Below are 24,511 nucleotides of genomic sequence, written 5' to 3' on the forward strand. Positions count from 1 at the left end.
TCATTTTCCAGGCACTGTTTCTTTTTCTTTAGGACAGATAGGCTCTCAATGTAATACCTTACATTTCTGTGGTCTCTGTCTTTTAAACTCTAACACAGAGTTTGTTCCAGTAAGTTGGTTGTTTATTACTAAAAGGCACAGCCAGTTCCAAGATGAGCAAGATTATTCACCTGTCTTGATATTTTCCTGTCGTGCTCCTGGGTGCTTCAGGAGCATGGTGCTTTACTTGTGACAGTGCATCCTGGGACATAGTTCAGCCTTGCTGAAATAAGCAGTTTTTCGTTTGATATTACAGAACGGTGGTAAGACCACAAACTCTTAATTTCACTGCAGTTTTTCATGAGAAAATTTCATATAGCACTTGATCACCTTATTTTTGACATGCTAATGCATTACCTCTTACTATTTATTTTTGTTAAGTTTCCAGGTAATGCAGAGGAGTCTGCTGGTTTATGAGTCCCATAGATTCTGTTTTAATTATTTTGTATAAACCCTCACATTATTCAAGGTAAAGGGTTTCCATCACTTGGTGTTGCTGTTTAATAAAGTTATCAAAAAGGGGGAGAGGGAGCCATTGATCAGAAGCTGCTGCTTATGAGACCACATGATTCTCTTTTGGCTAACTGCAGGTATACAATGAAAAATACTTCCTGATAGAAATTGATGACTTGAGACCAGACCGCACAACCAGCCAGACTTACATTTGCCATGTCAACAGTGCTGGTATTTTCCCTGTGCAGTGGAGCCTGAAGAATGGTTTGCATCTCACTCCACCACCAGGTATGTTTGTGCAAGCTTGGCACGCTCCCTCCTCTTTGAAGGAAGCAGATTGCAAATCCCCAGAGCTATGCGTTTAGGACAATGCATTTGCAAAAGAATTAAACACGAAAGGATAAGGAAGATCAAGTCATGAGAAACCAGAGCTTTCAGTTAGTGAAACTGAAGCTTCCTGGTTACATGCCTGTGTTTGAGAAGATGACAGTGGCTGGGGATGCTGGTTGTGCATAAAAACCTGAACCTGAACCTTGAATTGAGTTCGTGTGCCAGGGCTGAAGGCACTGTTGATTTCAGCATTAATTAACATCATACCAGAAGCCTATAGTCTTTGCATTGGATTTTTGCTTTTGGTCAAAATGGAACATTGTTATCCAACATTTTGTAACATTTTTAGAGTATCTCATCACTTAAGGTTTGGGTTTTTTTTCCCCCAAGGACCTATCAGGCACTGTAGCAGATTGCTGAAACCTTGCTTCAGGACATAAGGGAATAGGGGAATGATCTTCAGCTACTGAAATATTTATTCATTTTCTCAACATGGAAATGTCAATGCTATTGTAAAACAGGGACTCAGTCCTCTTACCACCACAGAATTCAGAATGTTTTGGTTTAGCCACTCGTGACATTAGAGGAGCAAAGACCATAGTAGGATGTTTGTCTCTTGCCTTTCCTTGGGTGAGGTACAAACTGTGGCTTTGCTTGACTCAGCACTACCTGGAATTTTGCATGTGAAAGATGAAACCTCACTTTCTAGGCATGTGACTGGGGCTGACAAAGATTTTTAAGCTTCGTGTTTCGTAGTCCCCCTGGAAATGGTGGGCATTCTGAATTGTATGAGGTCTCAAGAGCTCTACTGGCACTGATAGAACTGAGAAAAACAAATGGGTCCTTCTGTGCTTAACCCCTCCCTAAGGGGTACTTGAAATTCATGGGTTTATATTGTCATATTAATACTGTATTCTCAGACTAGGTTTAAAATTTTGCTTGATCTCTTAAACCCTTGTCCCAGGCGTTCCTTGTAGGGGAGTGCTTCCAAGTTCCACTGAAATAACTGCTCCACTTGTCTCCTTGCTCATATACTGCCTGCCTCAGACTCTGATGGCAGCACACTTCTGCACCCAGTTCCATTCAGCTGTTTGCTTTTTATTAGCTCACAGGGAAGCGAAGTATTTCCTCCAAGAAGAATTTAATTTGTCTTTTTCTTGGAAAGAGGCTCTGTATCCTGATGGACTCCATGTTCACTCTTCCCTTCAAACCTGTATGCAGATTTACAGCTGCTAGGAAACTTAATGAGCCTCTTAGGATGTCTGACTGCTCTCTTTAATGACTTAGTATTTAACATGCTTTTGAGAGAGTAGAATGTTGGTACTGTGCACATTTTGAGTGCTCTATTCTTTAAAAAAATATGAAGTTTCAGAGCTGACACAACATCAATGAAGGAATCTTGCAGAAACCTTTCCTCAACGTCATCTGTGTCCTGTGAAAACAGTGTGAACGCTTCCTCTTGTTTCACTTCCTACCCGTGTCTGCTTAGCAGATGTACTCTGTTCACACCACTGGTTGCTCTCTGTGAAGCCACTTTTAGTTTGGCATTATTTCAAGTCAAAAATGGGAGTCAAGGTGGGGCAGTGCCCCCAATCCCCTCTGCAATGAAAATAAAGAGTATGTCTCAAATACATGAGAACCCTCATGGGACTGACCTCAAGTGGCTCAGTGAAGCCTTAGTCAGCTCACCAGGTCGAGTGACCCCACCAGATTTCAGTGACCTGTACCTTGAGCCAGTTTGCGATGAGTCTCATGCTGCTAAACTAATGCCTTTGCCTTTTCTTCACCTAGGTTATCCTGGGCAGGACTTCGATTGGGCAGACTACCTCAAACAGTGTGGTGCTGAGGCAGCTCCCCAGAGCTGCTTCCCTTCGGTAAAGTTCTCTTGCAGAAACACCTTTCTTCTCTTGTGTGAATGACACTCTGGACTCCTGGGAGAAGAACCTTTTACATGTCTTTGGCTTAAATTGCCTTTCCAAGTAGACCAGAATAGAATAGTTTATTTGGAAGGTGCCTACAATGATCATCTAGTCCAACTGCCTGACCTGTTCAGAAAGTTAAAGCATGTTGTTAAGTGCATTGTCCAAATGCCTCTTAAAACACTGACTGGGATGGGGCACTGACCACCTCTCTGGGAAGCCTGTTCCAGTGTTTGACCACGCTCTTAGTAAAGAAATGTTTCCTAATGCCCAGTCTAAACTCCTTTGGCACAGCTTTGAACCGTTCCCATGTGTCCTGTCACTGAATACCAAGGAGAAGAGATTCCACTCCACTTCCCCTCCTCAGGAAGCTGCCTCCCTTTCTCCAAACTAGACAAACCCAAAGCCTTCAGCAGCTCCACAGAGGACATGCCTCCCAGCCCTTTCACCAGCTTTGTTGCCCTCCTCTGGATGCTTTTGGGAGCTTCTAACATCTTACATGTAATAACTGAGGAAAAGAAAGGGTTAAGAGAGTTCAAATATATGCAAACTGAAGTAGGTTTATGCCAGTTTCCTAGATGAGGAGGTGGTGGACCAAATACTTCAGTTTTGATAAAATAGATCAAAGATAAATGATTGATTGTGAAATTGAGATATGTAAGAGTCTGTGGAATAGTCATAAAACAGCATCAATGCTTGGCAGTCCTGTAATTGTGGAAACACGGCCTTTTAATAGACCTTACTTTCATTTACTTGATGTGCTCTTTCAATCTTCCTTCCTTTCAGGTTGAAAAATTAATTCCATTGTATTAATCAATACCAAGTCATCTTAAATTAATACCAGATAATAATCTTACATTAATCAGTGCCTTAAGTACTTGGTGGATTTGGGGCTTTTGTTGGTTCAGTGGCAGTATTGCTGTCTCCCAAAGCACAGTACCTTGTCAAGCAGAAACGGGTGCTATTAAAACCTGCCTTCCAGTTCCATTTACAATACTTGTCTATTGTGGTGCTTAGGGAGAGAAATTAAAATGATAATTACCAGTTTGTAAAGAGGATGAGGCTGGCTGCGAATTCTTGTTGCCCTGGTCCTGTCTTTAAAGCCCCAGACCCCACCCCCAAACCCAAAGCCCCATCCACAACTTTTTACATTCAGTTTAATAATTGACATCTGAGAACAAGTCCCTGAATTTATTATCCCATTTCTGAGAAAAGTTGCTCCCTGTAGGCTAGTTCCAGAATTCATAATGTATTGATCTGTAATCATGCTGCAGAGTGGCTCTGGGGGGAAGAGTCCTGTCTGGCGCTTACGTCTTACCTTTAATTCAGGAGCTTCAGAGCTGGATAAATATCGATTGTTACATTTTAGGAATGTTTTGTGTAAATGTGGACTAAATTGGTGAATAAAGTAAAATCCTACTTGGCCCCAAAAAGTAAAATGGAAAAAAAAATCCCATGTTGTCTGTCAGAATGGGAATGTTATTTGCATATGAAAGTGGATTTCAAAGCTAATAGAATGGAGAGCTGGGTCAGACTAGTTGTCAGACTTATCACTTAGGTAGCAAGCAGCAGAGAATTCCTGGTTGCTTAGAATACACTGAGTCCTTTCAGTGAGTCTCAGCATCTTTGAGTACAAACATGTTCTTTTCTAGGTTTGCCTATAGAACCTTTTTAAATTTAAATTCTTTGTAGTTTGTAATACATCTTATGTATATTTAATGTGCTAATTATCTGAAATCTCCTCTGACTGCATATCTTTCTGTGTTACTCAGACACTGAGGCTTTTTGTGTTGCTTCTGTTCATGGCAGCTCATATCATATAGTAGATATACAGATGGTATTTTACTGAAGTGTTGTCTTTCTCCTAGTTAACTTCTGACCATGGATTTAAAGAGAATATGAAGCTTGAGGCTGTGAACCCTGTTGATCCTGAAGAAGTTTGCATTGCTACAGTCACCAAGTTGAAAGATTCCTATCTCTGGCTTCAGCTGGAGGGTAAGCCTGATGTGGGAGAGGAGAGTAGCACTTGGATTGAGTCTTCTGTAGTACCATCATCAAACCTGAGGAGTGTATGGAGCAAACTCGCTGCATGCAGAGTATGAGCAGCAGGTCACCGTTTCCTCAGTGAAAAAGCAGCAGTAATACATTTGCAGTGTCTGTTTCCCACTTAGCCCTGGATGGCAGTGCCAGTTTGAGCCAGGCAAAATGGCATTTGTGTCAGTGCTAGGCTTGTGCACTGTGCAAAGGGCTGATCGGTGTCTTTTAGAGAGCAAGGGCCTTGTAATGTTTTTACAAATGAGTGACCTGCTTTCTGAGCAAGCTTTGACTAGACCTAGGAAGAAAACTTTTGGAGAGGTTCTTCATTAAGATAGAATAGGCCTATGTCAGCTGTTCTCCTTTATAATCCTGTTTCTTGATTGGAAGTACATCAGCATACACTTACTATGCACTGTGCATCTCCTCTAAACTGCGGATGGCAAATTCCCATCCCCAGCCTTTAGGAGGAAGCAAATGAGGTCAGGAAAGAATCTGGTCAATAAAAAGGGATGAATAAATAATTGATACTGTGTTCCAAGTACAATATAAGCAAAAGCAGCTTCACTGGCAAACATATAACAAGCGTTAATCAAATTAGGGGGTTTATTTTTATGAGTTGTTTCAATTTTTGCTTCTCTAAATTGAACAGGCTCCAAGAAGCCCGTCCCTGACTGTATAGTGAGTGTGGAATCAATGAATATATTTCCAGTGGGTTGGTGTGAGACGAATGGATATCAGCTCAGACCTCCTCGCAAAGCAATAGGTATCAGTTCTGTTCTCTTTGTGGTGGTTAGTTGGGTCGATAAAGATGGCAAGATCTTCTAGAGCAGGCTACTGCAGAGTTATTGCTGTCATCGCTGGATTTGGGAACATTCACCATATACAGAGAATCTATGTCTTGTGCAACTGTTGCCCTGGCTGTTAGGTCAAGTTGGAATCCATACAACAACTCCAAAACAGGCAGTGTTGGCTTGAGACCCTTGCATGCTGTACGAAATAGAAATAAAGGGGATAGTTTCTAAATGGGCCAAGTGGTAATGATCCCTTAATGACAAAATGTTGAATAGTAAATTCTACCTCTTTAAACTACACTAGTAAGTAGCATAAGATGGTGTCTTGTCTTAACTGGTTATTGAAGCTCTGTTTATTGAAGTTTAATGGGAGCTGGAGAAACTGAAGAACTTCCTCAGTGTTTTCTAAGTAAGATACAGAAACTGTAAGATGGGGATGGGCTGTCATTTACTGCAGCTCAAAGCAGGAGAGAGTAATCTGGGACGTGTCTGCCCTGCCAAGGACACAGGAGGAAGCAGTGGGAACCTAATTAGAGAAAAGATGATTAAAAAAAGGCAGAAGTTTGTAGGGCCAAAGCCTGAAATTGGTGAAGAGGCACATGTTGCATTACCTTGTTTGACATTATTACCTGCTTGTGAAAGCCAGAGTTAGCAAGTGGACCCGTCATTCAGTTGACTTTCTCAGTTACAACACCGGTTTCCTCCATAGCAATTGGCTTAAGTGGTAGATGTTTTTAACCATCAAATTTCATTCCATTTTGAAGTTAAGCAGTGTTGAAGTTATGCCAGTAAAGTGGCAAGTTAGGCCTAGGAACCTAACCTTTGGTTAAGTTTCAGTACTCAAAGTTGTTGAAAAGGAAAGCACATCATTCCTTTTTGGCTGGTATTACCGGTAGTTTAGGAGCTGTGGTACAAAGAAAGATGCACAATAGGTGAGATTCCCTAGAAGACTGGGGGGATGCATACCTGGTTTAATGAATTTTTACTGAAACTTAAAGCAACCCTGGTGGGTTACTTCACATTACATGGGCCAGCAGGCCTCCAGTGCAGATAGGTCAGCTATCTAACATTGTGGTGACTTTGAAAATGGATCCTTTTGTGCATATAACTTAGTGAAAATATATATATATATTGTACCAGATGTTTCATTTGTTTGCCTCTCACACCTTGCTGTTTATTTCTTCTTCTTCCTTTCAGTAAACAAGCAGAAAAAAATTGCAGTAGTTCAACCAGAGAAACAGTAAGTAATGGGGTTTTTTTTGCTCTTATTTTTTGTTGCAGTTTCGTTTAGTATTTTGGTTTTCTTTCTTTTCATTCTCTAATTGGAAATCATGTTATCCTGGGGGAGATTTTGCTTTACAGAAGTGCTATACTGAGGGTTAAGCAATTCCACAATCCATTTATCTTAATGCTAGTAGTTTCTGTTCATTTTGAAAAAGACCTCTTGCACTGCTGTATTAGGAAATAGAAAGGATGGAAATTGTCTTTTAACAATGCTTGTGCAACTCAGGTGAATTATTGAATAGGTCAAGTCATTGAAGTTCTGGGGTTGAAGTTGTTGGTTGTTCATTTTTAAAAGATTGTGTTATCTGTAAGTGTTGGAGTGCATTTAAGAAAAACTAGCCTGACCTTAGGACTGTTCATAAGTTTGTGCTTGAGCCTTTTTTTCAATAGTGATAAATAGGGAAAATTACTGGATTTCTTTTCAGTTGTATTCCTTTCTCAAATAACAGTTTCTGTAATGTAAGCACACAGGAAATTTGGCTGCCTTAACATGCAGCTGTGATTTTGCAAAGCTGAGCAGAAGATTTGGCTTTAGTCTGAGTAGATTTAGTATCATAGAATCGTAGAATCACAGAATAGTCAGGGTTGGAACAGACCTTAAGATCATCCAGTTCCAACCCCCCTGCCATGGGCAGGGACACCTCACACTAAACCATCTCACCCAAGGCCTGGGTCTTGAACACTGCCAGGGATGGAGCATTCACAACCTCCCTGGGCAACCCATTCCAGTGCCTCACCACCCTTGCAGGAAAGAATTTCCTCCTTATATCCAGTCTAAACTTCCCCTGTTTAAGCTTTAACCCGTTACCCCTTATCCTATCACTACAGTCCCTAATGAACTGTAATACTTCTAATAGTTCCTTCCCAAACTAAATTTGGTCCTGACTAACCAAAAATGAGAGTTCTACTAAGATCTATGATTCGTCTATGAACTCTGTGTCATGGATATGAAACGCCTTCATGTGAGGCTGCTCAAAAATGCTCAGAATGCCTGACAGTTGGTTTTATTGACTCTTACAGCTTGACAAACACCAGATCTGTCAGTAGTCCTGCCAATGTTTTCGTTGCTCCTAAAAATACTGAGCAGACTGTTCGTCCATATTTTGTAACTGGGATTCTTACCAGAGTACTTGAGTCATTCCAGTTGTATTTTGTGTAAAATAGGTACGACTGTACACTGCCTTGTGCCAGGAAATGGGAAATGAAGTTAAAAGGAGGCAAAAAATAGAAGCTGCTGTCAGTAGCTTTGTGCTTACCAGCTTGACGCCTATCTACTTCAACCAAGGAACGATTGCTGCTAGCTGTAGCAGTACAGTAGTTCTTTCCAAATTGAATTTGATGGTTTTCACATGTTGTTGTTGTGAAACAGGCGAGGTGTAAAAAGCAGATTAATAAGGCTGGACCTGGAGGGAAAAAAAAGAATGGTATGGGATGTTTTAATAACAGAGAGGTGACTTTCCTCACATCTGTCCTCGTGCCCAATCCCTTTGTCATTTCAGAATTTTGTCTTCAAGGACAGTTCATGATGGACTCAAGAACCAGGAAATGAACTCTTCTGATTCAGGTATTGATCAGGGAGGGCAGGCTAACAAAGACAAAATCCTGGAACACTTCAGCTGCCTCATTGTTTAGTTGTTCAATGCTCCTCTGTTAGGAGAGAGCAGGAAATGGTTTGAACATTTTCATCCCTTGATGATTTGTTGTACTTCCAAAAAGAATGAAACAAACAGAACCAGAATTACAGGTGTCCTGCAATTGATGTGTGCATTAAACCTGGAGATTAGCTTTTTACACTAGAACATCCACCCTTGCAGCAGAGAATATGTGGAGCCAAATGTGTACTGTGACCTATGCAGGTGATTCTTTTTATTGTCACCCGTTAGGTTTAATAATGTTGGGAGAAGTGTAACAGGCATGCTGCATCTGTGCTCTTGAGTTGATAGAGTCTAGCTTTGGGAAGCAGGTTTGTCTGTTTTTTATGATAACTTCATCATCATGATAAACAAAAGCAATTCAAACAGTAAACTGCTTTGTGTGCCAGATGGCGAAATCTAGTAATTTTCTAAACTGTTGCGAGAATGAATATGACGAATAAATACATCTGCTGGTGAAACAGTCACACAGATCTATCTGGCAGCAAAATACCTCCTCTGCTATTTTCTGTACAGTGAAATGCACATCTGAAGCTGCACCAAATGTAAGCTTTACAGAAATGGTTCGTGCTTGGTTAGCATCTTAATTGGCTTCTAATGGAGTCGTAATGTAAATTTGACTTCATTTGTTTATCTGCAGTTATCAGCTACTGAATTTAAGATCTTTATGTGATAGCGTTGTTCAGTCAAGAAAAACTACAGCACTGCTAGGGGAAAACAGTTTTGTATTTAGACATGAATATCTTGCAATACATAATATACCTAATTTTAATTTTGAGCAGGGCTGAAACATTCAGTAGGTGCAGACAGCTTGATGTCACTTCATTGACGGTCATGTCATCAGTTGCTGCATCTCTTGTTTGCTGATTGAGGGAAAAGAGTGTAAAAATGCAAAGCAATGGGATACTGCACTTCAGGGTTAACAGTGGAGAACAAGCTTGCCGGGTTCTCTTGGGGGCAGAAATTTGGGGGAGAGGTAATTACTTGACTGGAAAATTTGTCATAAATGCTATGTAGGAAGTGCTTCTGCTACCAGAAAGTTGGGATTGTCGTTTTCTTGCCTGTTCCCACTGGTATAATACCATGAAGCATCAGACTAGCCAGGCAGAATTGTTGCTTTTCTGATAAATGACCAGATTTATTTCTTGTAGTTTGACAGTTTGCAAGCATGTGTATGAAGTCTGAAAAATAGTTTGGCAACATCAAATAACTAAGGCCATCACTGCAAATGTGACACTGAAACTACCCCAAATTCATGTCAGTCAAGACTTTTTCCCCTCCTTTTTTACAGCAGGCAAAATACTACTTATTGAAAGAAGTAATTCTTTCCTGGGGAGGTTGTAGTGTGTGATTTTATCTTTGCTTTCTCATTTCTCAGTGGTAATTAATGGAAAGTACTGCTGCCCAAAGATCTACTTCAACCACCGGTGCTTCTCAGGGCCTTACCTTAACAAAGGCAGGATTGCAGAGCTTCCACAGTCTGTGGGACCTGGGAACTGTGTCCTTGTTCTGAAAGAGGTGAGGTGGTTGTACATAGTGGACCTGCATGCAACAGTGTATCATAAATGCTGGAGTCTCTCTCTAATTATAAATGGGTAATTAATAAATTTAAGCTTATAATAAGTAAAGAGAGTGTTTTGCATAAAGTCAAGCATAAATCATGGTCCATTTTTTGAGTGGCTGGAAAGAGTAAAAGCCTCTCATTTATCTGAGTTACAGCCATCCTGCTACTACTAAACTTTATGTTAGGTTAATGTGGAGTAACCTGTAATTACCACAGTCAAAGGAGTTAGTATCTTTTTATAGCTGTAATAAATGCTTCAATTTTAATGAACAGAATTTAGCTTCAGATAATCCCAGAATTCCTTTACAGTTCGAACTGTTGATGTTAAAACAGAGAAAATGCAGATTTTCTTCATAGAAATGGCAAACTGTTTTCAATAATTAGAAAATTAAAGAATTCTCAATGTTTTGTAAGTTGGATGTGATTTGCAAAGATCAGATGAAATAGTGGTTTTAAAAACTTCCTCATGTAACTGAGGGAGGGGAAGAAAAATGCACAAATCCTGAGGAGTGTTGCTAGAAGTTCAACTGATATTCTTAGTTGTATTCATTTCAATTATGGCTCTTGCTTAATATATGAATCCTACAGTGAGTTGGGTACTTGCATTGTATTTAATACTCTTCTTTTGAACTGTAGACTTCTGGACTGCTGCATTAGTGGGAATGCAGCTGCAAATTGATTATGCCAAGGTTCTGATGCACCTAATTTGGGAGTGATTTGAAATAAGCACATATTGAAAGTAAGAAATTCAGTTTGAATGCACATTTTTTACTATCCCCCACTAACTTCAGGTTATTCACAACTTTGAGTTACTTTACAGCACCAGAAAAACTCTCATTTTATTGTAATACAGGCCTTATCATGGTTCATAAAAGCAAAACAGAGGAGAGCTTAAGATTCTGCAGTGGGATTTGGTAGCAAGTAGCAGGTTGGCAGGCAGCAAAATCCTGCAGCGTTTTTTGGCACGTTTTCACATGTCAAACAATCTCTTAAGATAATCACTTAGATCTACCTAAGGTTATGCAAGTTTTGTAGTATTCAGCCCCAGGGTTTAATTTAGTGATGTGTAATTCAGGGGCAATGACTTGGAAATTGCTGGATACACTTGTGACTCTGCAGACATATTCTGAAGGTTTGGCAAGGCCCAAAGTGTCAACTGCTCTCTTGTTTTCATTTTGGCAGTATCAGGAGATATCTGAAATCCTGCTGTGAATGAGTGCTTTGATGCTGGATAATTTGGATGAATAGAAGTAATTTCCTATTTTATCCTGGCACTTTAAAACGGATTTTTGTACAAATAACTTAAGTGTAGTTTCTCCTTTTCCCTCCCTCACTTTCAGGTTCTCACTTTACTGATCAATGCAGCTTACAAACCGAGCCGTGTCCTGCGAGAACTGCAGCTGGATGAAGAAGCTGCATGGCATGGGCATGGAGAGACCCTAAAAGCCAAGTAAATATTTTGTCCTGTTCCCTGTTTAGCTGATCCCAGTAGCACTGTTATGTGCAGTCTGTGCTTCAACATCTCATGTTTCAGAAAAGGAAAAATTGCTGATTGTGTATCAAGATGCTGACAGCCATGAAACTTCCAAATCTTTATACATTTCTTTATGAATATCTGGTGCAGTACATCCCTTCTTAATGCTCCTCAGTATGTCAGGTGTGCTCTGCTACTGGTAAGGAAGCAGCTAGTGATCAAGTAGGAATGGTGTGGTAATAGCACAACGTTGCATATATGCTGGCAGACCTGCAGGTGAGGTTCAAGATAAAGATAATCGTCAGTATTTTAAAGCAGAGACACATGTGCTTAGGAAGCTTCTCAGACTTCCATGGCATTTCCATACAAATTTCTCTGTGGAAGAAGAAGATTTCTCTGAAAGTACGTTATAGCAATACTCTGAAATGGTCTGGCATGGCAGTATTTTATAGTTAACCTAAAGCACTCCCTGATTCTCCTGGTGAGCTTTTTGGGTTGGAGCTTATTGGCAAGATTATTTTGTGTCTAGGAAAAAAGTAGTGATCATATTTGCATGTATTTGATAAATCCAGATATTCCTTTATAGTCTAGTGAAGGTCTTGTCATTAAGTCACTGTGTTTGCATGCTACAGATTAGATTTTCCTGATAATTAGAGGATTCCTGAATTATGACCATATTTTCAATGCTAGGTACAAAGGAAAGAGCTACCGTGCAACTGTGGAAGTTGTGAGGACAGCAGATCGGGTGGCAGATTTCTGCAGGAAAACATGCATCAAGCTGGAATGTTGTCCAAACCTCTTTGGCCCTCAGATGGTGCTGGACAAGTGTTCAGAGAACTGCTCTGTCCTGACAAAGACTAAATACAGTGAGTAGGTTGCTGATCTCAAACAAAGGTGAAGCTTTGGGCGTTATGTTCTTGTTTCTTTTGTCTTTGGCGTCAGAAGGAATCCAAAATACATTGCTTTGCTTACACAGAGAGCTTGAGCACCACAAAATGTCCATGTGCCAGTGTGTAAGGGAGAAAAAAAGAACTCTATATTAAGTGGTAGAACCGTGGCTTTATTTTTTTGTTGTGTGCTTAAAGCTTTATCTGCTGAAGACAACTTCTGGAACAAGAGCTGCCTCTGATACTGTAATTAAGGCGGCATTGTGATTCCTTTACCAACTTGATGTGCAACAAAATAAAACACCATCAAGCTCTTTTCTTAGCTTTTAGGGGTTTTTTAAAGCAAACTTTAACCATTTGACACTGTGAGAACAAACAGTCCATTGAAGTTGTGTTTAAAAACTATAAAACATCACCAAAAGCACCATTAGATTAGACCAAGTCTGTGGTTGATGATTTTTATATAAAATCTGATCATTTGGGGCTTCTCAGAGGTAGAGGAAGTAAATCTTTATAGGGCAGATAAAACTGATTGGTAACTCTTCTTCCTTAACCCAAATTGAAGAGGAGAATACAGACATGGGGATTTCTATAGGAAAATGTCCTTCTGCTGATTTCCCAGTCCTGATGATGGACAAACATAACTAGCGACATTGAAGGTACGTTTCAACACGGTGCTCCTTTCTTCTGTCCTGGTAGCGCACTATTACGGAAAGCGGAAAAACAAGCGGATAGGTAGGCCTCCGGGTGGCCACAGTAACCTGGAAGTAGCCATGAAGAAACCAAATAAAAGACGGAAGAGACGAAAACATTTTTTTGTTCATAAGAAAAAACGTTCTTCTGCGTCAGTGGATAACACTCCAGCGGGATCTCCCCAGGTATGGACTGCCAACAACTTTGATCGATACACTATGTGATCTTTGACCAGCTCCATTTGAAACAACACTTAGTTGCTTGTAAGCTCAGCTTACAGCTGACAAATGGGTGGCAGTTATAGCTTTTGTCCTAAACTTCCCTTTTTTGTATTTATTTTTTTTTGTTTTATCACTTTTTTTTTTTCTCTACTTCTTCAGGGCAGTGGGGGAGAAGAAGAGGATGACCAGGATGAGGTAGATGAAGAGTCTCTGACTGAGGATAGTACATCAGAGCACCAAGATGAATTGCTTGAGGAATCAGAGGTATCAGAGAAAAAATCACTGTCATCCTCTCCTACACAGAGTGAACTGTCTCATTCCCTGCCTCAGGACAGAGACAAGCGGAAGAGGAAGCTCAGGACCTTTTCCTTTTCTGATGATGAAAATAAACCTCCTTCGCCAAAGGTAACATTGAATGTAGATTTCTATTCTAGCTTGCTCACTGTTGGGCAAGAATGAATATCGTGGGAGTATTTACCATCATCATCATACATGTAAAAAATACTCTGCTACCCCATAAAAGGCATTGTGAAGACACTACAGAATAAATACACAATTTTTACTATGGTCTTATTACAGCACTGTAATAGAAGACTAAACAGCAAGCTGTAGACAGAATGGTGAGCTTTCCATTTCCCAGCTGCTAGCAGTCTTCTTGGTTCAACTGGAGCAGTGATGTGGTATTGACCAAATCCTGGTTTTAGATCCCTGCTTAATGGCTCTAATGATGTTTTAGCCTACACTCTCAGCACAGTGCTGTTCTGCACATCTCTGCTAACCAAGAAACCTCTGCAATTTGTGCTCTCATTAGACCTTTACTTGGCAGCTGAATGTTTGAGTGTGGTGGAGTAGAGGAGAGTGTTGGCCCATTCCATATGTAATATTTTTGGAATCGTTTTTGTGCTGGGTGGCTTGTCTAGGACATAAAGGTGGAAGTTGCTGAAAAGCTGCAGCTGGACAGTAACCCTCTGGAGTGGAGCGTGGCTGACGTTGTACGATTCCTCAAATCCACTGACTGTGCACCACTGGCAAGAATCTTCCTTGATCAGGTATTATTTTCTGTCTGTTAGAATGTTGAATCTGTCACTTTGCTGCTTATCTTCTAACGAATCACCAAAAGAAGCTACTTTAAATTCTCTAATGGTCTTTTGAGGAAAAAAAAGGTGTGCAACCTTCTGCATTTTGGGAGAGAAGAGTTAAGGGAACAATCAAAATTTTTCAGGTTTCTTAGTACCCAATAGAGAGCATTAGGTCTGTGGGTCGCCCAAATCCCAAGTCTGCATTGTAGAGAATGCCTACAACAAAGCACCATGAAGGCAGGAGCCTGTTTTCTAGGAGACAGAGTTTTGCTGCTTGTGTTGACCTTTCCAAATGATAAATATTTCCTATTTTGCAGACTAAATGCAGGTGTCATAGTGTTCTACAGCTGCACAAGTGAACATTTTTGTCTTTAACTAGGACAGCTAGAGTACATACATGAGTTAACATCGTATCTGCATCTTGGTTAATATTCAACATAAAATTGCCTATCAAAACTGTATTACTAGAACTAATGATGAATATGGTTTGTGGTAGATGTTGCAGAAGATATTCCTTGTGGAACTTCTGTTTCTATAGACAGATGCAGAGGTGAGGTACATTGACTTTCTGCATGAAATTTCCTTGGTTTCCATTGCTAGACTGATCGTGTATTTTCTTTTATAATAGCATCTCAAGAGATTCTGTCCCTTAGGCAGTGAATCTGAGCTGTCAGTTTAAGAAAGAAGTGAAGTTGTTGTGAGTAAGAAAGATTTTTAAGCTTCATGGGATGCATGAAAGAAATCTATAATTCACAAAGGGTCACAAATCTGAAACTGCAGCAAGTCAAAGCTGAAGGAGCAGAGAATATAAAAACACAAAGTCACTATGGAGTTTTTGTCTTCTGACAGGAAATTGATGGCCAGGCTCTGCTGCTGCTGACCCTGCCCACCGTTCAGGAGTGTATGGACTTGAAGCTCGGGCCAGCTATTAAACTTTGCCATCACATTGAGAGGGTGAAGCTTGCCTTTTACCAGCAGTTTGCTAACTGAGGAGCAGCCAAGTTGAAATGGACTTTTGAAGCACAACTACAAAAACATTCTACTTTCTTTTTAGCAAGGAAAGCCAAATGAAATTAAACTGAGGCCCTGGTGACCTAAGAGCATCTTGTCAGCCTCAGGTTTTCACTTTGACGAAAGGAAGACAACATCTGGAGCAAAATGCCAGTGCAAACACGGGCTACTCCACCAGCTGCCAGCTCGGGAACACAGTAGTCTCTTGCTCTATGGTTCCCTTTTTTTAATGTATTTTTTACTGATGACAGAAGTCTCCTCTGGTGGGAAATGACATTTCAATAGTTCTGTTGGCACAGAACTTTAAAAGGAGAACCGGATCCTGTTTACGTTAGCATGTAGGCTGCCAGAAGTAACCTTTCTCTGTTCCTGATGATTCACAGAATTCCCTTTCCTCCCAGTGGAAGAAAACTTGCTTTACCACAGCACTGACTTTGGAATGTGCTCTTTGCACATTCGTGTGTTAATGTTGAGTTTTTAATGAATTTGTTCATTGTAAGGACAACAACATGGCCACAGGGTTCTGAATGTACAGTATAGCAAGAGTGTGGTTCCTTCGGGGTTTTCGTTTGGTTGGTTTTTGTTTCATTGCTGTTGGGGTTTTGTTCTGTTTTGTTTTTACTACCTCTGTAGCCTGAACAGTAGAAGTGATGAACTAAAAAAGGAGGGAACTGCTTGGTCTGGACAAATCATCTGTAGCTGCACAAGTCTCTCTTCTGTAGGCATGTCAGGAGTACATACCTGATACAAGCATACAGAGTTTGTGTTCCAAAGCTTTAGCTGAAACCTGTGTAAGGCTTAACCTGGATGTTTCCTTTCTGTCATATATCAGAAAACTTACTTATTTTGCACTTCTCTTACAGGTGGACTGTAGGAAAAAAGGAAGGAAAGAGAAAGTGCTTCTGCATTTTCTGTATTTTGGTTGTCAGATTTTTGTTCTTTTTTTGAACTGTGTGAAGTTATTTCCTTTTTTTTATAGCAAACAATTGGGCCATGTACACAGAGCCTGTCAGCAGACTTTTGCTTTGCTACCTGAACATCTTTTTAGAGAATACACTAAGGAAACTGCCTATAGAGGACTGCAACTTCGCTGTGCCAGTGTTTGCATACTGGAAGCTGTCTTATGAGCATGACTTTGTATTTTTAACTATTTACAGCTGCTCAGGATCAGACTTGGTGAAAATGGGAGGGGTTGAGAAGAGGGTTGTATGCTTGTTTCAGAGAAAAGGACAAGGACTAGAAGGGACATCTAATCACATCAGTAGACCCACAGTGGGATGAACTGCTGATTTTAATTTTCCAGGATAATAAAACCCTATCAGCCACTTGCTGTAGACCTCTGCTTTACACTTCAAGTAACAGGGTTTACATTACTTTCCATTAAGGATGTGGGGAACCTTACATCAGGCTCAAGATCTGCATCAGATAAGCATTAGGTTTCAGCTGGCCTGCATGCATTGACTGCCTATTCTCAGAGTATTTGGGGCAGCATAGGCAGGAGCTTTGTGTGCAGCCCTGGTCCTTTATCTCCTGTTCAAATACATTTTTGCAGAAAGCCCCTGGCATGCTGAGGTGTTTGAAGTAGGAAGGTGCTCACTGCAGGTACCTCTTTAGGAAAGACACATATGCTGGTTTCTGATAAACACTGGTTCCTCTGGTCAAATGGATTCATTCAAGCATCTCTTAGGCCTAATGCAATCAGTTACTCTGATGCTGTGAGCTGTGGGATTCAGCAAGGAGGTAGATCGTAAACTAAGTGGAGTTTGCACAGTGTGTCTGCATCTGCCACATAGGTGTTGAGGGGGAGCTACCTTCAATGAAACCTGTTCAGAGTAAGCAGCGAAATAACTGGGGTTTATTTCTTTTGCCCCTTAGAAAAACTGCCTACTAAAGGCAGCACTATTTACAGAAGTACTAAATGAGACTTTTTTCCCCATTCCAGAACCAGTAAGTAAATGTCAGACATTTACTGCTGTTTAATAGCCGGGTGTTCCTGAGAGAGGGAGGGCAGTATGTAGCTAGGATGATTTTTTTTCTCCCAAGTTGTAAGCAGAGTCTGAAAACACAATTAAACTGAAATCAAAGCGTGCCTCCTTCTTCCTCACACTGGGTATGTGGGCAGTAAACGGCTTTCATATCCTGCTTAGGTCATGCACCTGTACTCCCCTCTCTTAGGGCAAGCTCAGTGGTAAGCCGTTAGGCTTGAAAAAGGTTTTGAAAGAAACACTGCTGCTTTGCTGTCAGCATCTTGTCTTGAGAAATGTGACCAGCAGAGAACTTCTGGGGTAGAAGATGATGCTTTTGGATCAGATTTGTCATTCTTCAGGGTTTCCAGAACACCATTGCACTGATACCCAGCAGAACTGACCTGCATAGCCAAGAGATGTTGCTTCCACCTTTCCCCGTGGGCAGATAGATGTCTTTTTAAGTAATTGGCAGGAGAGAACAGAGCTTAAAGGATGATTTAGTGAACCTGTTAATGTGGCGCCTAGGGTTTTAAATACAAATGTCATACTTTTTTTCCATGCAGTAAATAAAGCAGTCAGCAGTTTCAGAGCTTAGTGGGATACTTCCTGGTCACCTTTGGCATGTTTTATAGGCTGGATTTTTCTGCCTTGTTTTGGGAGGCACTGACAGTCTGGTCCCAATGGGATCTATTTTTGTTGAGGTTTTCAAAAGGGATGTTTTCATTATTTGTGAAATGTTTTTATGCACACGGGTACTGTACACTCTGTTTCCTGGAAAAAATGCACTCTGTTTTATTGCTGGATTTAAAAGGGATAATTGGGGCTTTATCTTGATGAATGGTGTTTCTACTTGACTGTTTCAAGTTCCTCTTTCTCTGTGTGTGGCAGATGACACAACTGCACTTGTGTTTGTTCATTTTACTCCAACATGACTTGAAATCAGCTCACACGCTGCTTTAGTTGCTCTCTTTCTTCAAAACTGGATTTTGGCTGAGTCTTGTTGATGTTTCACCAGCAGGAATTGCTGGGGCTGCAGTAATTTAGGCTTCAGGGATTTGTGCTGTCCTCTACCACATCATTCATCATAAAATACAACACAGGTGGAGTACATTGATGGCTTGCTAATGTCTTCAGTACAAGAAAATGTGCCCTCCACTGGGCCTTGTTGATGTGGATGGTAAAAAGAGACTACCTTTGGCTGACCCACTGAGGGTTTGTATTCTTGTGTATTTTCATAGGTACAGTCTTGGTTTTGCACATCATAGCTTTGGAAACCTGGTGGTGCCTCCACCTGGCACTTGTACTGTGCTAAGCTAAACCTTGTTAGGCAGAAGTGTTTTCTTGAGCTACTATAGCTGTCTGTACCACCCCAACAATTCCGTAACAGAAGTATTTGACCTCCATAAATGTCATAGAAGGTTAATGTGGTAGAATTGTCCCCCAAAGCCTGAGCAGCTTCAGTCCATCCTAAACTGAATGCAGAGGGTTACAGCACTGATCTTGGTGAACAAAGACTACTTTTTTCTAATGCTAAACATTTCTGTGAGTTGCTCTTTGAGGAATGAAGTAAAAGGCAGATCGTTTGTGTGTTGTGTAGAACTCCCGGAGTGCTTGTAGTCTCTCCTGGGAAATGGAAACAGTACATACAGAGTTTGGGAATGGTTGTTAAAATTACTTTTCCTTGTCAAAGCTTTCAGCAGTATTTTATTGTTTCTTTAGGATTTGCTAGTGTTTATTCTTGATTCCAGTGATGCTTTAAAGGAGGGAAGGAGTATCTGGCTGCTAGGTCTGCAGAAGTGTAAATATATTTACAGTTGATTTGACTGAACACTCCATTCCTCTGTATACAAAGACTTGGTTAAGTTGTTGGCAAAAAGCAAAGCGGCTTCTGAGATTTTTTGAATGTAATGGAATAGGCTTCAAAACTGTCAAGCTCATACTGGAAACTGCATACCTTTGGACCAAATCTGTTGTTAGAGGAGAAGTTACTAGATGAAGTAGCCTTACCAGAAAGCCAAAAATACAATGATCCTGTACAAAGCTACTCCATAACCAGTCTTGTCACATGGTGGCAGGCTGGTTACTGCCTACTGTGAGCTCAAATTACCTAAAAGTAACTAAGCACAAAGACATAGGCTCTGTCAGGAGACTTTAAACGGTGGCTGAAGGCTCCATTTTAAAGGGATTGTGTGCTGAACCCCTGTTTCAGAGTGCTGCCGACCTTCCCCAAACATGCATGTAGCCTTGTTTTCAAAGGCAGCCTTTCGGGTGAAGGATTAGAATGGGACTTGGGAGCACCAGATATAACAAGCCTTTTATTGTGAAGTGTTTTTTCTAAAAAAAAAAAAAAAAGTAATTAATAATGTGTATGAAATATGGCAAAAATGAGTTAAGGTTAGTGACGCTTTGTCTCCGCGGTCATTTCTAGCTTCCTCAAGATCACATCTGTTCTGAAATGCACCAGACTTACAAATGGACTTTTAGATGAGAAGACAAAGTTACTGTTAGGTGTAAAGCCCAGCTTTAAACCCTGGAAGTGAGCAGGTCTTGCACTGGCAGAATTCAGAGGCAGTAGGTCTAAGTGACGTAGCACAGCCGTGGTGCAGAGCCTGTGGAAGCCCCCTAGCCTTGCACAGTACAAGAGGAGTAGGCCTTCTGCTTGGGATCTGGGGCCGGCTCACTCCAGTGACATGGATGAACAATGAGGTCCGGACACCGACGAGTTCCTGCCCACTCTGAAAGCTGTTGAGCACCAGTTTCCAAGAAACCTCATGGAGAACAAAATCAGTCTGGAGGTGTCGTGTTTCTCCTCTCATTTCATTGCTTTTTTTCCCCCCAGTTTGTTTTAAATAGATTTTAAATAATCTTTATAGACAATCAGAGGTCTTTTAGGAGGCTCTGCCCTGAAGGGTACCTGCTCTCCACCTGTGGGCCTCTTTTCTTATACTAACTCATTGGAACTGATGCACTTTTCCTGTATTTTGCCTTTTTTAATTAGCTGCTTGTTCTTAAACAAAGATTTAAATGCATATTGTGTTGTGTCCCTTCTGCTTGTTGTTTTATCTTTCTTTTAACTTTTAAATATATATATATATATGCAGTGAGACTGAAGTACTACATGGAAGAGAAACATGCACAAGAAAATATGCCTATGAAGTCCCACCATTGTTTGAGCAGGTGTAACAATTTAATAAGAGGATTTTTTAAAAACTATTTTGGATGGATATTTTGCTTGTTTTGTCTGTAAATAGTGTACATAAATTTGTGGTATATGACAGTTTTAAGTGGTTGTAAGAAAATTAAAAAAGAGGCTTAAACTGTTCGTGGTGGTTCTGGTGTTAATGTGTTCATGCTGCTTACCATAAGCAGTTTCCTATCTTGCACAAAGTGGGGGGTGAAAACTGTAAAGCATGTTCTGTTACTTGCATGAAAGGTAAATGCACATAGAATCATAGAGTCATAGAATAGTTAGGGTTGGAAAGGACCTTAAGATCATCCAGTTCCAACGCCCCTGCCAGGGGCAGGGGCACCTCACACTAAACCATGTCACCCACATAAATACCAATTGCATGGGCATCATGGTAAGAGCTTGGCTGGGGTGTATACAGCTCCCTCAAACGCAGGAATCCTATTTATCGAAGTCTTCTTCAAAGGTAGCAGGTTTTGTTTCACAGGATGCTGAAATTAATATACAGGAGCTGAGGAAGAACCTATGAATCGAGGTTAGTTTCTTTCATGGGTTGCTTTGAACATAAGAAGATGCTTGATAAGATCCCAAGTGAACCTTGCAGATTCTGCTGCTCCTTCGGGATGGGTTTGTAAAGGTTTACCGTACCCAGCACGTTGGAGTCTTAAAAAAGAGCTGACTTTGCTTTCCCTAAACAACCTGAGGCTCCACAGGATGTTTCAGACATCAGCCTTGCAAAGGTTTTGTTTCCTTACTTGGGGTTGCAGCAGATTGTACCCATATGCTCCTCAGCACTTGTTTCCTGCCTGCGCTTCAGTCGTCTTGAACTGACTTTATACTGGCTGCAGAAAATACGTAGCAGTGAGATGAAATCAATTTGCTTAACGCTGCCCTGAAGCACGGAAGCGTGTAGGGCTTAAGGTAAATCTTCGATACCTTCACGGAGTGGCGTCTGCCCGAGAGACGTGTGACTAGCCCGTGTCAGGAGGCAGCGGCTTGTCTGCCACGGGGTTCAGAAGGGCTCAGGGGAGGTGTGAGGAGCTGAAAACTGGAGGTGTCTGGGGAGACCGGTCTGTTTTGAAGCGTGGACTACGGAGTAACGAGGCGTAAGCGCTTCAAGTTGCGTTTCCAGATTCCTGGCTCAAACGTAGATCTCGTGTTTAAACGAAGCACTGGGTAAATCCTCAGCCAGTGCCAATGTCCAGGTCGGGTGTGGGGGGGACGTCCGATGTTGGGCAGCAGCTGTGGAAGCGGGTCAGGTCCCTGTTTGAAGGGCAGCGCTTGAGGCATGCGATCCGCGTGTGCAAGGCGGGGAGCAGGCAGCTGCTTTGGTCGCTGCTCTGTTCAGGTAACCGCTTGCGTTCCTGAGCTCTTGCTTTGGTGCAGCTCGGAGCACAGGAGCGGGCACCGGGGCCGAGGCGCGCAGGGCTCACGGCGCCGGCCGAGCGGACCGGACCTGCCCCGCCCCGCCCCGCCTCCTCACGCCGAGCTGCGGGGCTGACCCGAGAGGGCCGCAGGGGCGGGACTCTGCCAATGGGATCGCGGCGCCGCCGGTGACGTAGCGGGGCGGGGGGCGTGGGCTCTGCCGCCGGTTGCGCCGTCGCTGTGGCCATGCGTCGCTGAGGCGGGCGCTGGCCGGGTCTCGCCATGGGGCTACCGCCGCCCAACGGCAGCCTCGGCTTCACCGGCGGCCCCCCGCAGCCGGGCGGGGGTGCGGCGGTGGGGCCGGGAGACCGCGGCTGCGAGAACGGGGCCCTCATGGACAGCTTCGGCATCTTCCTGCAGGGGCTCTTGGGCGTCGTGGCCTTCAGCACCCTCATGCGTGAGTTCGGCGGGGGCGGGCCGCGGCCTCCGGGCCTCGCCGGCTCCGAGCGGCCTGGCAGCAGCTGCCGGGCCGCGGCCGCACGGGTCCTTCCGCGTCCGGGGGCTCGGGCTGGGTTAACGGTGCCACCGCCTCGCTGCAGGGCCCTGAGGCCGTCCAGGGCTATATCGGGCTCCCGGCCGGGCGGCGGCCTGAGAAGGTGCAGCCGCGGCCGGGGCTTTGCTGGTGTCAGGTGAGCTGGAGCGGGGCCGTGAGGTGAGGCCGCGGGACACGGCTCGGCAGCTCCGGAGGCCTCTTGGTGCTCCCCGTGCTCCCCTGACCCGGACTGTGCGGCTGCAGGGCTGGGGGGGCGGTCGGTGCGCTCTGAAGGCAGGCGCTAAGGATGAACAGCGTTGTTTCCCAGAGCCTGGGTGTCAAGTGCTAAAAGCACACGACTTTCTGAAACTTGCTTTCCTAATGTTTGCACCAATGTCAGTGCAATTTATCGCTGTTGGTGCGGACACGTATTCGCTTTGAACGCAACAGCAGGATGTAGTGGGGTGTGCAGGATTACTCGGGTTTAAAATATACAAAAGGCAAGGGTTTGGCTGTGTCAGTTTCGTTGCAAGTGCACCTTGTCACATTGTCAACAGCGCAGTCAGACACGGCTTGTTTAAATCGCAGCGCACTGTGCCGCGCTTGCTCCGTACCTTGGAGCTGAAGCAGCCGGTGAGCTCGTGTGGCTGCTTGCAGCAGCTCAGCTCATGAGCGGGAACTTGATACTTGCTCGTTTGAGTTTGGTGGAAAGGCAAGGACTCGAATGATTCCAGCCCTGCCTGCTCTGAGGGAATCGCAACAACGTGGAGCAGTTCTAGTAGATTTTTCTCTCTGTCCCATCCTGTAGTTAGTGTCCCTTCAGTTGTGGAGTGGAAAAGAAGCCCAGAGCTATTACTCAGCTCACCATGAAGTCGCTTTTAACAAAATGTGGGGGAGGGAAAAGGGAGCATGTGTTTTACAGTTTGAGCCAAAGGCCAAGATCCCGTTTATGTTAGAATGGCACTGATACCACGTCATGCTAGTGTCATACTGCTGTGGTTAAGTCAAGTTTGCTAACACACTCTATTTGCATACTTTGGTGTTTCCGTCGCAGCAAACAATTGCATTGCTGTTACGAAAACTATGTATGCATGTAGCATAGTTTTCTGAATGACAGCAGTAGTCACTGGTGTAACACTTGCTTAGTCAGCATCCTCATAACTAAAAGTTTTAAAAGTTTGCAAACAAAAGTACTGCTTTAAGATGATGATGTGTAAGCATTGGGATATGTAAGCGTTAAGATGATGATGTGTAAGCGTTGGCTTTAGAATGAAGAGATACAACCACATAATTCATATGGGTTGTATGTCAAAAGATGAAGAGCTGCAGATGTTATTTGCTGGGGTAGGATTTTTTTCCTGGGAATGGTATCGCTTATCTTCATGTATTTTAGAGTGACACTGGAATGCTCGATGAAGACAAGAAAAAGTGAACACAAGAAGTTTTTAACAGGAAAACAAAAGCCTGGTTGTAAGCTGCACTTCCTGACTTTGGCTAGATATTTTTAAACCATGAACTTTTAGAAGCAGACTGTCAATAAAGGGCTTGTAGTTGTGGAAGAAGGAGGTGAAAGCAAGGGAGCTGGTCCTTGCAATGGTACTGGTGAGGAAAGGAGTCAGTTTCCAAACGAGTTTAGAGCAAAAAGGGTAGCAACTTGTTGCGCTTACAAGTGCTGAAGCAACTGAAGGATGGGTATGTTTGATTCAGGTTTGACAGCCATGTTCTTTTCCACTTAGTTTTGGGCCTGTCTCCTAGCAGGAGGAGAAGCTGGCCTCACAGTGGGCCAGTTATACTGGCAAACTGGCAGTTCCCCCTCAGTTAAGTGCTGTGCTGGAGCGATGGTTTTATCTGTCCAAATGTTACTGTCCTTTTTGTATCATACACAAAGCACCTGGAATGTTGTTCCAAAACCCTTCAAAATTGCCTCTACACATAGGGCTTTTTGTGATCTCATGTGACAGAGAAGTGGGAACTTTTGGCTGGGAACAGGAGGGAGCGTGTGACCTCTCCTCAGCAGTCACAGTTG

The 24,511-nt window shown here is 42.6% G+C and overlaps 2 protein-coding genes across 4 annotated transcripts in view; both read left to right on the forward strand.

The window, feature by feature from the left end:
* The window catches only part of SFMBT1 (Scm like with four mbt domains 1), an 83,868-nt gene extending 63,145 nt beyond the window's left edge, over window positions 1-20,723 (forward strand). For both annotated transcript variants that reach the window (XM_061458332.1, XM_061458331.1), the window contains exons 9-21: window positions 630-780; window positions 2,614-2,696; window positions 4,610-4,736; window positions 5,428-5,541; window positions 6,767-6,809; window positions 8,353-8,417; window positions 9,884-10,023; window positions 11,410-11,519; window positions 12,234-12,409; window positions 13,130-13,308; window positions 13,504-13,749; window positions 14,265-14,393; window positions 15,273-20,723. In XM_061458332.1, the coding sequence (XP_061314316.1) occupies window positions 630-780; window positions 2,614-2,696; window positions 4,610-4,736; window positions 5,428-5,541; window positions 6,767-6,809; window positions 8,353-8,417; window positions 9,884-10,023; window positions 11,410-11,519; window positions 12,234-12,409; window positions 13,130-13,308; window positions 13,504-13,749; window positions 14,265-14,393; window positions 15,273-15,413 (1,704 nt within the window). In that variant the 3' untranslated portion in view covers window positions 15,414-20,723. The remainder of the gene's footprint in view (window positions 1-629; window positions 781-2,613; window positions 2,697-4,609; window positions 4,737-5,427; window positions 5,542-6,766; window positions 6,810-8,352; window positions 8,418-9,883; window positions 10,024-11,409; window positions 11,520-12,233; window positions 12,410-13,129; window positions 13,309-13,503; window positions 13,750-14,264; window positions 14,394-15,272) is intronic.
* Window positions 20,724-22,189: 1,466 nt separating this feature from the next.
* The window catches only part of STIMATE (STIM activating enhancer), a 33,226-nt gene continuing 30,904 nt past the window's right edge, over window positions 22,190-24,511 (forward strand). For both annotated transcript variants that reach the window (XM_061458347.1, XM_061458348.1), the window contains exon 1: window positions 22,190-22,410. In XM_061458347.1, coding sequence (XP_061314331.1) covers window positions 22,236-22,410 — 175 coding nt within the window. In that variant the 5' untranslated portion in view covers window positions 22,190-22,235. The remainder of the gene's footprint in view (window positions 22,411-24,511) is intronic.

This window comes from Pezoporus flaviventris, unplaced genomic scaffold, assembly GCF_033815535.1.
Source record: "Pezoporus flaviventris isolate CSIRO_AGI_PZ_B2104156 unplaced genomic scaffold, CSIRO_AGI_Pfla_v1 ptg000026l, whole genome shotgun sequence".
Taxonomy (NCBI): Eukaryota; Metazoa; Chordata; class Aves; order Psittaciformes; family Psittacidae; genus Pezoporus; species Pezoporus flaviventris.